The sequence below is a fragment of the Marmota flaviventris genome, chromosome 6 (assembly GCF_047511675.1).
Source record: "Marmota flaviventris isolate mMarFla1 chromosome 6, mMarFla1.hap1, whole genome shotgun sequence".
Classification (NCBI taxonomy): Eukaryota; Metazoa; Chordata; class Mammalia; order Rodentia; family Sciuridae; genus Marmota; species Marmota flaviventris.
Window position 1 is genome coordinate 18,520,417 of NC_092503.1, and position 15,052 is coordinate 18,535,468.

Sequence of the window (15,052 nt, forward strand, 5' to 3'; positions counted from 1 at the left end):
ACAAAGGACTTAAAAACAGCAAAGTACAGGAACACAGCCACATCAATGTTTATTGCAGCACAATTAATAATAGCTAAACTGTAGAACGAATCTAGATGCCCTTCACTAGATGAATGGGTAAAGAAAATGTGGTATATATACACAATGGAATATTACTCATCAATAAAAGAGAATAAAATGATGGCATTTGCAGGTAAATGGATAGAGATGGAGAATATAATGCTAAGTGAAGTTAGCCAATCCCAAAAAACCAAATGCTGAATGTTTTCTCTGATATAAGGAGACTGATTCATACTGGGGTTGGGAGGAGGAGCATGGGAAGATTAGATGAACTCTAGATAGGGCAAAGGGGAGGGAGGGGGCAAGGGGTAAAAAAGATAGTGGAATGAGATGGACATCATTACCCTAAGTACACGTATGAAGACATGAATGGAGTGAATATACTTTGTATACAACCAGGGATATGAAAAATTGTGCTCTATATGTATAATATGAATTGTAATGCATTCTGCTGTCATATATAACAAATTAGAATAAAAAATTTTTAAAAATCTGATCTTGGGCATACACTTATATAACTTCTACACAAGGTATTATATCTAACAATCTATTAGATACAGTTTTCTAGTGATGTAGGATTACACCAAAAAATTATAAGAGTTCCCCTAAAAACAAAAATGATTAAGAAAAAGTAGCAGAAGTTCTGAATATCACTCTATGAGGTGGCCTGTTCTCTTCATTTGACCATTTACTACATGCAAAGCTATTTTCTACTTTATTATATGGTGCAGAGAGAGGACTTCACAATTGTGCCAAGGAAATGTAAGTCGAGTGGTATCTTAAAAGTAAGAAAGCAGCTGAGCGCGGTGGTACATCCTGTAACCCAGTGACTCAGGAGGCTGAGAAAGGAGGATCACAGTTCAAAGCTATCCTCAGTAATGGCAAGATGCTAAGCAACTCAGTGAGACCCTGTCTCTAAATTAAATACAAAATAGAACTGGGGATGTGGCTCAGTGGTTGAATGCCTTTAAGTTCAATCCCCAGTATCCCCCCACTCCCTCCAGAAAAGCAAGAAAGTACATGAAACTTCTCCTAGTTAGGTATGATGTTTGGGAAGTAATGCTGGAATAAAATGTCCTTGTTTTGAAAGAATGAAGATGTTATAGGGAAATCTGGAATGGATTATAGTATGTCAATCCCTGAAGAAAATGATAAAAATCAACCAACTTAAGATCAAAACCTTTTAGTTGACACAGTAAAAGTGAGAAGAAACAGGTGGGAAGGTTAACTAAGGAGGCATTTCAAATATGAAAAGTTTAAAGATTCAAAGAGGTTATTTTGGTTTGGATATAAGGTGTCCCCCAAAAGTTACTGTGCTAAAGCAGGAATGTTCTGACATAAAATGATTGGATAGTGAGAGCTCTACCTAATCAGTCCATCCTAGTTTGGATGGACCCAAATAAGCATAAGACTAAATGCAATGACTGCAAAGGTTATCATATCATAAACTTAAATGTATGGCCTGAAGTGACAAGAAACTCTCAAACCCTGAGTAACTGAACTAGTTACATGACGTTACCTGACATGTTAGAGGCAAAGAAAGATCTCTCATTTTCAGTTCACATTATGTGATTAGCTGTATTTAGTATGACTCTAATTAAATTTAGGATGATGATCTGATAGACTAACAAATTTAAAAGACAATCCAGGATTTGACAAACTGAATGACTTGTCAGTCATTAGGATGATTCAATCCCTAACCCATGCTACCTCTGAGTCAATCTGGACTCAAACTCCAGCCTTAGCACTTTTTAGTTCAAGTTACTTCACCTCTCTAAACTCAGTATACATATCCCTAAATGGAGATGATGAAAGTACCATTTAACAGTGCTGTTATACGGTTTATGAAAGATAATGCACTCAACATACAGCAGAATGCCTGGCATACAGTACCTTTGTGTATAAGCACCTTTGTGTACAAGGGACTTTTGCTTTTTGGTTCCATTTTCTACAAAGAAAGAAAGCTAAACCTTTTACGTAAGAGGCTTCAGTTCAAGATATAGGAGGTGATTTTTGTCTCCATTAAGGGCATAAAATTGCAAGAAGGATCTACTTTTGTTTCTGGAAATGAGCATGCCATCAAAATGAGTTTATCTCCTTGTTGCTATGGCTCAGCAAGAATTGGGATGGAGGACAGAGAGTACCTATAGAACAAATGTTCATGCAAAGCATTGGTAACACAGAGCAGAGACTCCATGGATAATAAAAGAAAGAAAATATAAACAAATCTGTATTACCAAATCTGTAGCCCCAGTACACTGTTCTTAATAGTCAATACTTCTGTAAATGAAGTGAACAATTCCACCATCTGCAGTTTTAGCAGGCAATTTAAGTGTGTCTGTGGGGAGGAGTATGATTTTGTAGAATAATGGTTAATGTGAACACAGAGCATTGTCCCAGATGTTTAACATCTACAAAAACTTAACTTGAGCAACAAATGCACCACTTACAATAATTTTTGAAATAATATTTGAATATTTATTATATTCACAGAAGTCAAAACTTGGGACTTAATGGATTTTAAAAAAGAAGTACAGTATGAGTAAGAATACAGTCTCATAAGTCAAGTGGTGCCATTTGTTTGCTGTATAATGTTTGGCAAATTACTTACGCTCTCTGCTTCAGTTTTCTCATCTTTAAGAGAAGGATACTGGTATTACCTGCTTCACAGGGCTATTGCTAGAATTCAAGGAATCAGCATGTGTAAAGCACTTAGAACAGTAACTGACCCACAGTTAAATGCAGCTTAAGTGTTAAAAGGTATAGTAATTAAAGAACAAACTCCAGTTGAAAAGGAAAAAAATATAAAAAAGAAAGCCTGTGTTCTGGGGAAATAAGCACATTTGTGTACAAGGGACTTTGCTTTTTGGTTCCAGAGTGTCAAAATTCTCTAACTTGGCATCAGGCCTTGCAAACAGTAAGAGAAACTCAGTGATACTGTTTCAGAATCATACTAAAATAGACTTTTAGAAATTTTCAGAATCAGAATAACAACGATGTACACTGGATTTTTATTATACTCTGTTTTTTCACATTCTATATAGGTAACTCACCTATACATTTAGGTTTCCATTAAAACTAAAATTTAAGAAACCATCTCACTTTCCAAACCACTTGAAAGCAAACACAAGTACCATATGGGAAAAAAAAGGAACTGAAAACAAGCAAACAAACAAACAAAAAACAAAGTACTGTTTCTTGTGCATAAATTCAAATATATCATAAGCATGTATGTGTAGCAACAATGTGCACATATGTCGGAGGTCAGCAAAACTACAAGTGGCCACCAATTTACATATGGCTTGCAAACCAAGAATGGTTTCTACATTTTCAAATAGTTGGAGGATAAAGCACACAAAAGAATATTTCACGTCACATGAAATACATAAAATTCAAACTTCAGTGTCAATAAATATAGTTTTATTGGAACACAACTACATTTTATTCATTTTTTTAAGTCTATTGCTGCTCTGAGTCTTTCTAGAAAGGTGGAGTTGAGCAGTTGAGTAGTTGCCAACAAAGGTTATATAGCCTTTAAAACCTAAAAATCGTCCTTTTTGGGCTCTACAATATAAAAGGTTGACCTTAGTGCATATTTGCCATAGCATGTACCATAACAAAAGGGAGCAAGTTAATTTCTTCAGTGTGATTTTCCAAGTGACTAAATTGTTATATTTAACTGTGATAACATTAGCTTTAAGGTTCTATGACAAAGATGCTTTCCCTAAAGGTAGTGATTGAATGGAGGTCCTATCTGAAGAGAAACTAACTCTTCTAATGCTCTGTAGCACAAAACTCTGAGGAGTTCATCTGAATATCCATTTGACAATATGAACCCACCAACTTGCTTCTTGTTCAAAATGTGGCCCTGTCTACAATATCTTATGTAGTCCACTAGTGAAAACAAAGCGAAGAGGTAAGAAAGGGAAGGAATTAGAATTCATCAAATACCTATCATGTTCCAAACACATTATTTCTTTTACTCCTGTGCACATAAAGAAAAAGGTTCACTGAAGTAAAGCAACTTGCTAAAGATAATACAGTTAATAAGTGACAGAACTGGATTTGAATCAAGTCTGACAGTCCAATAACCCAATAAATAAATGGGCAACGTAATTAAACAACACTCCTCAAAAGAAGAACTATGAAAGGTCAACAAATATATGAAAAAATGTTCAATATCTTTTATCAATTAGAGAAATGCAAATTAAAACTACAGTGAGATTTCATCTCACTCCAGTCAGAATGGCAATTATCAGGAATACAAGCAATGAAATGTTGGTGAGGAGGTGGGGAAAAGGGTGCACTCATACACTGTTCGTGGGACTGCAAATTAGGGCAGTCTGGAAAGCAGTAAGGAGATTCCTCAAAACATGAGAAATGGAACCACCAGTTATCCTACTCTGCAATATACATCCAAAGGAGTTAAAATCAGAAAACTGCAGTGATGCAACTATATCAATCTTTGTAGCAGCACAATCCATAATAGCTAAGCTATGAAACTAACCTAGATGCGCATCAACAGATGAATGGACAAAGAAATTGTGGTATATATACACAATGGAATATTACTCAGCCATAAAATATGACTTTATGACATTCACCAATAACTGAATGGATCCGGAGACTCTCATGCTAAGTGAAATAAGCCAGTTCCAAACACCAAAGATCAAAAGTTCTCTCCGATATGTGGCTAGTAGCCCACAACAAGGGATGAAAGGAAGAATGGAAATTCAATGGATTGGACAAAGGGGAGTAGAGGGAAGGAAGGGGAGGATAGGAATAGGAAAGAGAGTGGAATGAATGTGACATAACTTTCCTATTGAGGTGTTATCTGTAATATATAAGGTCCTTCCTTACACATATGAATACACCACAGTGTATCTCAACATCCTGTAAATCCAAAGACTGGTATCTTAATTAGAATAAGATACATTCCATGCTTATATAAATATATCAAAATAGGGGCTGTGGTTGTAGCTCAGTTGGTGGAGTATTTGCCTTGCAGTGTGAGGCACTGGATTCGATCCTTGGCACCAAATAAAAACAAACAAATAAAATAAAGGCATTGTGTCTGTCTATAACTGAAAAAAAAAAAAAAGAAAAAGAATATATCAAAATAGATTCTACTGTCATGTATAGCTAAAAAGAACAAATAAAAATAAATATCAAAACCTCAATTATTTCTAGTAAATCATGGCTTTCAAATATTTTCATTATGACCTATAATAAGAAGTGAAGTTTATTTCACAATCCAGTATACAGATATAAAAATTGCACAAAAATTTCATGAACAATTACCCTTGATGTGCAGTACACTGTTACTTCTTATTTTACTGTCTCAATTAAAAACTCATGGTCATAACCAATGAAATTATTCTCACAACACACTAATGGATCACCATTATCTGATGTCTGTTTTTTTTGTTTTGTTTTGTTTTGGTAAATCACTGCAGTAAATCAGTGTTTTTCAGTTAAGATGGTTCTCAATCTAGGGAATAATATATTTCTGTAGTTATTATGAAGTCTAGTCAACCTTGGCACTTGTACCTCTGTTTTTGTCAGCAAAATAAAAGAATAACTGCATTTCAGATGTTTGTCAGAGGTAATCAAATGCTGTTTTGAAACATCTGATACATGAGACAACTAATGTGTAAAGAGCATGTTATGACGGTTTTATACCTTTATCTAAACTTCATGACAATTCTAGGAGTTGGTTAGTATTATTATTACCACTTTCCAGAAACAGCCACAGAAAGCTTAAGTTGGTTTGTACCATACTGCACACTATGTGAACAGTGAGGCAGTACTCAGACTCAGGTGATCTGGCTTCAGAAAGCATACTTTCCATAGCTCTGCTGATGGATGGTTATTCACCAAGGCATTCTACACTTAGGCCACATTGCTTTCTCAAAGAAATGACTTCAACAGAATTGACTTAACATTTGATTTTTTGTTAAGACCTGGCCACATAAAGAATTAGTTCCATATCATAAATAAAACTTCTTTTAAACTCATTGTTAATTATATTGTCACTATTCCCTATGTAAGGGAAAATCTAGTCTCTCTAGATCTAATGCATATTTTATTGAATGACTTCATTAGAAAATAAAAGCTATATAACATCTTGATTCTATTTTTGTCACAGTTCACCACTGTCTAGAGTTCAATGCATTTATCATTTACAACTAACTCATCACCACTACACTTTATATAAACCTACCTAAATTAACATTCTAATTCTTCCAATTTGGCAATGTTATGTTAGAACCTAGACAACTAGAGGTGAGATGATGGGTAAGTCTTATAGTTTTATCAAACTCAATTTATAATGAGGCAGACATATACTCAAAAAATAACTTCATTATTAATGATATGTATAAGCTCTAGAAAAGAAAATATTGCATGCTTTGATAGGCATGCAATACTAAAGGACCTAGTCTAGCAGTGAGGTCAAAATATCCTTAAGGTAATAACATTTATGCTGAGCTATAAAGGAGGAGACAGAACCCGTCCTACTAGAATGATTTCTAGGCAAACAGAAGAAAATGTGGAAGTGAGGTGTTAAGGATGGCTAGTTTATAAAATTTGGTAACTTGCCAACAGAAACTGATAGAACACATTTTGTTAGCATTTGCCTAAGACACTTGCTAGGAATAGGAGAAAAAGGTGAGAGTGATGCCTAGCTGGCTTAATGAAGGGTAATCCTGCTTTAGCTGAGAAAGAGTAGTTGCAATTTCAACATTAGAATCTGGAAAACTATTTCAAGGAAAAAGGTGATGTAGTAAAAGAAAAGAAGAAACAATTTAATTTACTGTATTTCTTATCCCAGGTGAAAAAAAGAACTTGAGAAAGTGGAGAAGATATTACAAGAGGGTGAACCCATTAATCTAATATGTACAAATGCCTACAAAACATTTTCAAAAAATTTCACTTCTAATCCCATAAAAGGAAAAGGATTGCTGCCATCCGAAGAAACCTAGAATTTGTAAATATACAGAAATGAGATTGGAACAGGTAGAGCAGAGAGGGAAAAATCTTTGCTGTCAATCAATATTTGTTAAAATGAATGAATAAGAATTCAGAAGACAATAAACACTGTTAGTTTTTCTGATGCATCACAAATATAGATTTTTTATGGTTTGCCTCCTCCTTCCTCTTCTTTTTATTTATTTTTTATTACCATGCTTTTCATATTTTGTTTGTCGTAAGATACACGTGACAAATAAAAATAAACTGGTGGCAGAAAGTATCCTAATAAAAAGTGGTTTCTCAACTATTTAAAGAGTTTATTGTATATCAGGCAATATATGAAATGTTTTACATACATAGGTATCTCATTTAATTCATCACAACCATCTTTTGACCAACAAACCTATTATACATGTATGATATAAATGAGGAAACTGAAGCCAAAGAAGACAAATAATTCTATACCAAATGTCACATAATAGAGATGCCAAAGGCAATTAAATAGGTGCTAAGTCTCTTAGAGTTCATTCAATCTATTGTCTGAACATAGAATATATGTTGGATCTCAGGGGATAGCTAGAGAGGATGAACGAAAACATAATCCCAATCTTCCCTGTGTATGTGTGTGTGTGTTTAGCCTAGGTCCTTTTCTCAAAAGAGAAGAGAACAAAGTTGAATTAGAGTAAGGGGAAAGATTAAAAAAAGGAATGTGACAATTCTAATACCAGTTTTTATAAACGGATAAACCAAAAATACACCAGATACACCAGCAGTTCTAAACGTTAATGGCACTAGGTTGTCCTGCAGTAGAACTCTAGTTAAAAGGGATTGCTGCCCCTGCCTCCATGCTCCAGTTTCTGTTCAGTAGGTTGGGGAGAGGTGTGAAATCTGAAAATATGCATTTCTAACAATTTCTCAGCTAATGCTCTTGGTCCAGGGACCATAACTTGAGAACCCCTATAGTATAATAAATAAATTTACTCTCTTATACAGATATAGTAAATAAAACCACACTAGAACATAAATGAAAGTATTCCTCTGGGAGTTAAAGATATAGAATTCTATAGATTTTAGAAGATTTTTTTCCTTTATATTTTTAAATATAATATTTGATACAGATTTCTGTGTATTTAAATTGTAAAAATCACCTACTTCTCATATCAAACTCATATAGTGTCAACAAATATAACTGATAAACTTCCTTTAATATTAAACTCTTTATTTTCATAATTGTCAAATATTCTTATTAGATTTAATTTCTGAAGACTATATAACTTTCATAATTAACACAATACAGACAGATTAAATTTTGAGTATTTTTTACACATTGCTTATTTCACAATTTTTACTGGCAAATAAACAATACTATTCCAAAGAATAATGTAAGAGAATATATGACATTGGACAAGAAAAGTAATTCAAATTTTCTAAGATACATGGTAAGACTACTAAATATAGAACACAAAGAATATTATCCTACAGTCATTAATTTTAATTCTTTTATTAAATAAAGAAGGTATAAAAATCTAAGACTGGGCTAGACCCTTCCAAAAAAGCTTTTGAAAATAATGACAAAATAGACTTTTATGGTATTTAAGTGATACAATGAATATTAGTAATGAAGTAAAATCTTACCCAGATCTCGTCGTTTTGAACTCCACCTTGAGGATAGGTTTGCATGGTTCTGGTTTCTTCCCGTCCTTTAACTGTTTTCCTAAAATATATTTTCCTACATTTAATTCTAAAATTCTACATTACTCTAAATTCTTGCATTGACAACTTATGAAATGAAAGTGAAATGTAATGAAATTCACCATGAAACATTTCAAAATGATTTTGAAAGATATATTTAATATAAAATACGATACTTTTAAATGACCAGGCAAAATTCAGTTTGAAATTCACTGCTGAAAATAAGTAAAATAACATTTATGTAATAAAACTCTACTATGAAAAAATGATAGTCTTCTCAATGTTCTTCATTATAGATAAGCAAAAGAGAACTTCAGTTTGCTAAATGAATACAAAATTTTTAAAAAAATGAATCTATATCACATTTTTATCCAGGTGTAACAGGCTATAAAATTAAATCCTATTTTAACAAATTCATTTATATTCATCCTCCTAAGTAAAATCCATTCATTATAATGTATAAAAGCTACTAAAACACACAAAGCTCTATAAAATGTCAATAACTAATTTTGTAAAATAATTTTGATTTTGATTTTTGATATTTGCAAAATGTTTGAGATTTTAGTTATCTATTTCTAGATATTCATTGTAGAAACCACAGAAAACTCAAAAAAATAAAGAAATAAAACAAAAATATATTTTATCCCTTTTTTTAGTAATAATTACTCTCAACACTATTATACTTTTGGCAAATCACCAAACATGGGAGTTGCCTTGGGAATCTCTGACACATACTCCTACCCAAACACTTCTTATTTGCTTTCATACTTTTATTTTTTCCTCTATAACACTTATTCTAAAATACTTTATATTTCACTCCTTTATTTTTATTTATTTTTGTTGTTGTAGTTTGTCTAACAAACCAGAATGTAAATTCTGGGTAAGCAAAAATTTTTAGTGTATATTTTCCCTGTTGTGTCTCTAGTGGCACAAACCCTTTGACATATAGTGGGTACTCAATAAACATTCAATGAGCAAATAAATTAATGATTATTTCCTTGGGATAAATTCCTAGAAAAAGGATATCTGGGTAAAACTGTATTCCAGAAATGTGCCTGTTTATACTTCCATCAACAATCTAAGAGAATATTTTGCCAAGGGCCAAGATACCAGAAAGATATAACAATTATGAACAAATATGCACCAAAAATAATGGCATCAAAATATATGAAAATTAAATGCCTAAAAAAGAAGAGGGAAAATAGACATAATAATAATAGTTGGAAACCTCAACCATCTTACTTACAATAGTGTATAGACAACCAAACAGGAGATGAACAAAGAAACAAAATTTGAACAACTTAAAACAACTTAGAGCCAACAAACATTTAGAGAACATTTCACCTAACAGAAACAGAATATAATTTTCCCAAGTACATGCAAAACATTTTCAGGACGAACTGTATATTAGGCCATAAAATAAATCTCAATCAAATTTAAAAGATAAACATACACAAAATAAGTTCTTCAACCAAAACAGAATGAAATTAGAAATCATTAGCAGGAAAAATAATAGAGATTCTAAAAAATATGTGAAAAGTAAACAACATATTGCTAAATAAACAATGGGCTAAAGACAAACATCAAAAGAAAAATCATACTAGGTGCTATAACATATGTTAGTAATCCTGGAAACTTGAGAGGCTGAGTCAGGAGGACTCTAAATTTAAGGACAGCCTCTGCAAGTTAGGGCCTGTCAAAAAATAAAAAGGGTTGGGAAGGGGCTAGGGTTGTGGCTCAGCAGTAGAGCGCTCACCTAGCATGTGCAAGGCACTGGGTTCGATTCTCAGCACCACATAAAAATAAATACAATAAAAGTACTACAACTAAAAAAAAAAAAATGATCTGGAAAGTAGTTCAGTGGTAAAGTACCCTGGGCCAATACAATACCACAAAAAGAAAAACAAACAAACAAACAAACAAAAAAACAGGAAGAAGAAAAAGATAAATCAGGAACTACTTTGAAATAAAATAAAAGAAATAAAAAACCTTTAGCTACACTGACCAAAAAAAGAGGCAGAAAACTCAAATCATAGGATCAGATAAAGAACTGTAAAGAAATCTATGAACAACTGCATGTCAACAAATGAGATGCCTTAGAGGAGATGAATAAATGCGTAGAAAGACAAAATTATTAAAATTGACTTAAAAAGAAATAGACAATATGAATAAACCTACAACAAGTGAAGAGACTTAAAAACTAAAATAGTTTTGAGTTTTAATAGACCTACAAGGAAATGCATAAATTTAAGTACATAATGAGTTCTGACATAACTATGTACCTGCAAGCACTACTTATTGAGACTTCATTGTTTTCCCATTGTTAGGAAATGTTAGCTGTACTATATGGCTTTTATAAATATGTCTATAATCTGTTGGTAAAACATATAATCTTGTCTTAATTTAAGATCCTAGGATCATCACTTTCCTTCCTTCTGAGGAAATGATGGTTCAGTGGACCCTGAATGTCCAAGAGGAAGCTCAATTTTCAGAACCAAGAAGTGATTAGTGGTAGATAAGATGTAAGGACTGGAAAGGAATGTAGAAGGAAAACTTGAATATTGAGGTAGGAGAAAAAAATAAGAAAAAAGAAAGGTATAAATAAAAGTTTTAAAAAAAATTACAAAGCTCTAATGGAAGTGTCAGACTGGTATAATTTGGACTCATAAGCCCAGGCACTGTGAGTGGCACATGTCTATAATTCCAAAGACTCAGGAAGTGGAGACAGAAGATCAAAAGTTCAAGGTCACCCCAGCAACTTATAGTAAGACCCTAAGCAAAGATGCTATCTCTAAATAAAAATTAAAAAGAGCTAAGGATGTAGCTCAGTGTTAAAGTATCCCTAGGTTAAATTCCTAGTACCTAAATAATAATAATAAATTAATAATAATTGTCATTATTTATTACCACTTATTATTATTTGGTATCACAGACCCAATTTTACATTTGTTTTCAAAATTATTATATTATATAAAATTTTGTTTTTATTCAGAAATAAGTCACTAACTTATTTCAATATTCAGTGTTTTAGTAGCTAGAACAATTTTTAAGAAGGTCATTAAAGGGTATATTTATTGAACTCTTGCAAGACGGTATTTGCATATCTTGCATAAAACCTGGCTAGGTATAAAATTATTTTTTCTTGCTCAGTCTTCATGTTGATCCTTTGTGTTCTAGCATTTAGACTTGTAATACATTTGAAAGCTAGTTTTATTGTTGTTCCTTTAAAGTTAACCTTTTTTCCTCCAGTTAAAAATTCTAGTAATTTCATCATCTCCATAAATTTAAAAAAATTTGGCTGTTTTTCTAGTTATCATTCTTTGCTAATATTGCTTGGAAACCAGTGAGTATTTTAGATTGGCATATTCTGATACTTTTCCAACTAAGATGTTTTAAAAAACATGTTACTGATTACTGCTCCTGGTCCAGAAAGATTAAATTATTCATCTGTATTCTCACACTAACTATTTTGTAAACCAAGTAATAAGGCATTAGATATGATTTTATAAGTCATAGATAAATAGAAGAATATTTAGAAAATCACCAAATTTCATTCACCAGGTGTCATTTTGCTTAAGTGCTGTACACCAGCGGAGCAACAAGGTGTTTCTTCTACCTGAGAACTGCCTTAACAGGTCCCTGAAAAGATCTGACTAATTATAAAATCTAACTTAATAAATCACATAAACCTTTATGCCATCCACATACAATTTCTTTTCGTTTTATAAATGTCCTTTTCCTATGCCCACTTACCAACTACAATGGATATTCTGCCACATGAACTGGTCTGAGCTCTACTAATTCCAGAATTTCAGTCATGAATTTCCATTTCTTCCCATTTCCTCTGTCACAACTGAAATCTTCAGTATTAACTGTTTATTAATGTAAGCATTTAGTTATTGTGCAACCTCTTCTGCCTTCAGGTCACCTGATGCACTACCATTAAAGTGATATTTTCCAAGATGCTAATTGTGTATTCCTCACTGTAAACTCATTTACTAGGCTTCCATCATGAAGTTCAAACATTTTAGCATACTTTGATGTATAATCTTGCCTCTATACAGTTTTTTTCATTTCCTGCTTTTAACTCAAACAAATTTTAAACCCTAACAGTTTTCCAAAAACACTGCTTATGATTACATCTTTGTGACTATGTATTTTTTCACTAAAACAACATTGTCCTATTGTTTTCTATCGAATAACACCCCAACCCCTTTCCTTAAGACCCCACTCCTATGTCCTGAATTTGTGAACTATTTCTATACCCTTCACCCAAAACAACACCACTATTTCTTTGTTTTCACATCTTATTGTATACAACCTCATCAGCACTTATCACAATAGTTATAGTTATAAGTTTATAGATCATTTTCATTCACTTGACTATGAACTCTTTAAGGGCAATCTACTCCCAGCATTTAATCTCTAATGCATAGGAGATACTCAGTAAAATGTTTCTTAAATGAATAAAGATTGATTTTAAAAAAAGAATGAAGATCAATGACAAAAACAATTACTAAGTTTTTCATATTGCCAATTAGAACACAGGATATTTTCTAACTGACACAGTTGTTATATTGTAGTTCTTCTTTTTCAGTGTAGAGCAGCTGTCCAAAATGGTAGCCAACAGTCACATTCTGTTGTTGGGCACTTGAAATATGGCTAGTCCAAGTCAAAATGTGCTGTGACTGTAGAATGTATTCTATATTTCAAAGGCCTAATACAAAAAACACTGTGAAATATCTTAATTTTGTATGCTGGATTTCATGACAAAATAATACTTTTGCATACGGGGGTTAAATAAAAGTTAAAATAAATAATATCAATTTTAACTTTCATTTTAGTGTTTTTAATATGATTACTAATAAATTAAAATTAATCTATGCGGTTCACATTACATTTCTATTGAACAATGATTTTCTAAAAAATACAATGACAAACTAGAAAATCACACTGTTGATGTTAATAATATTAGTCTGAAAACAGGGACAGAAGGGTGAATTTCTCTTAATATATATGGAGACAGAGTTGATTTAAAGCTGGGGACTGGATATATCTGAATATCTGGTTTCTGATTCTTAGCTAAGATTTAAGGATGGTGGGGTTTTTGATGAAGTGTTCAAGTTCTAAAACTTCCTTGTTAACCCTCAGGGCACTGACAGGCAAATTGGATGTATCAATTAAAAGGCCTTACTGAGTTTCTCCTGGAACTATCCAGAAGCCAGATTTTGGTGGATGTACCTGGATACTCAGCATAACTGTTGTGTGTCAGTAAGTGCCATGGGGAGCCTGCTTATAGGGGATGTTTCAGAATGCTTATCTGCATTCTTTTCTCTTGCTATATTATATCCTTTGCCTTTAAATAAAAGGCTAACTTAAGGATGCTAAGGAATGTGGTAAGTCCTTTCTGGAGAAAATTTTAAATTCTATAAAGAACTAAAGTATGGATTTATTTTATGCTTCAGATGAACCTTAAAAGTAGATGAACAGAATTCTGTGTATATTTCATCCTAACTTGAATTTTTCTTAAACTTTGATTCTATTTTTTCTTTAGTGACTCTTAATAGAATAAAAGTTCCCCAATCTTGGTTTACTTGTTGATAAGTAGATTGATTGTACTGATGAATAAGCTCTAGAAACTAAATTTAAAATGTCATTTTCTATTTTAGACATCTATTGATTTTGACTGCTTAGGATCTCCATTTCCTTAGCGTATCATCTGATTCTGGCAAAGTTGACAATCAGAAAATCTCATTCTGCTACATATCATCCCCAGGGCTGTCATGTGGGGCACTGGCCCAACAAAACACATAACAAGGTCACAACTTCAAGGTTAAGAATATGAGCCATCAAGTTATTCCTCGTAAATAATGAATAACGAAAGCCTATCTGTCACAGGAGAAAAACAGACCAAAAGAAAAAAGCAGAGTCTACCTGTTAGGTGCAGAACAGGCTGAACTATGTTATCTGCAGGGCAGGCTGAACAAATGTTAGCTGCAGGATGGCCCACGCACTCAAACCTCCCTCTGTTTGGTCCTTTATCACCTGTTTGAGTCAAAGCTGAACATTCAACCCCCACTCAAGGCTGAACACTCAACCCCCCTTTGTGCCAACAAGGCTGCTTGCAGACACAGAGGCCCCATTAGATTTGGGCTATAAAAACTCCCTCCTGCTGGGCCTCTCTCTCTCTCTTGCTCTCTTGTTCTCTTGCTCTGTCTCTCTCTCTTGATCTCTTGGTCTCCCTTGAGCACATGCTCTCCTCCCCCACCCCCCTCTCTCTTTCTCTCTTTTCTCCTCTGTTGCACTGCTGCAAAAAGATCTCTTGGTC

General features: G+C 33.1%; 1 protein-coding gene across 4 annotated transcripts in view; it reads right to left on the reverse strand.

Moving 5' to 3' along the window:
* Stxbp5 (syntaxin binding protein 5) overlaps positions 1-15,052 on the reverse strand; it is a 172,013-nt gene that overhangs the window by 86,332 nt on the left and 70,629 nt on the right. For all 4 annotated transcript variants that reach the window (XM_071612926.1, XM_027939502.2, XM_027939501.2 and 1 more), the window contains exon 9: positions 8,668-8,746. In XM_071612926.1, coding sequence (XP_071469027.1) covers positions 8,668-8,746 — 79 coding nt within the window. The remainder of the gene's footprint in view (positions 1-8,667; positions 8,747-15,052) is intronic.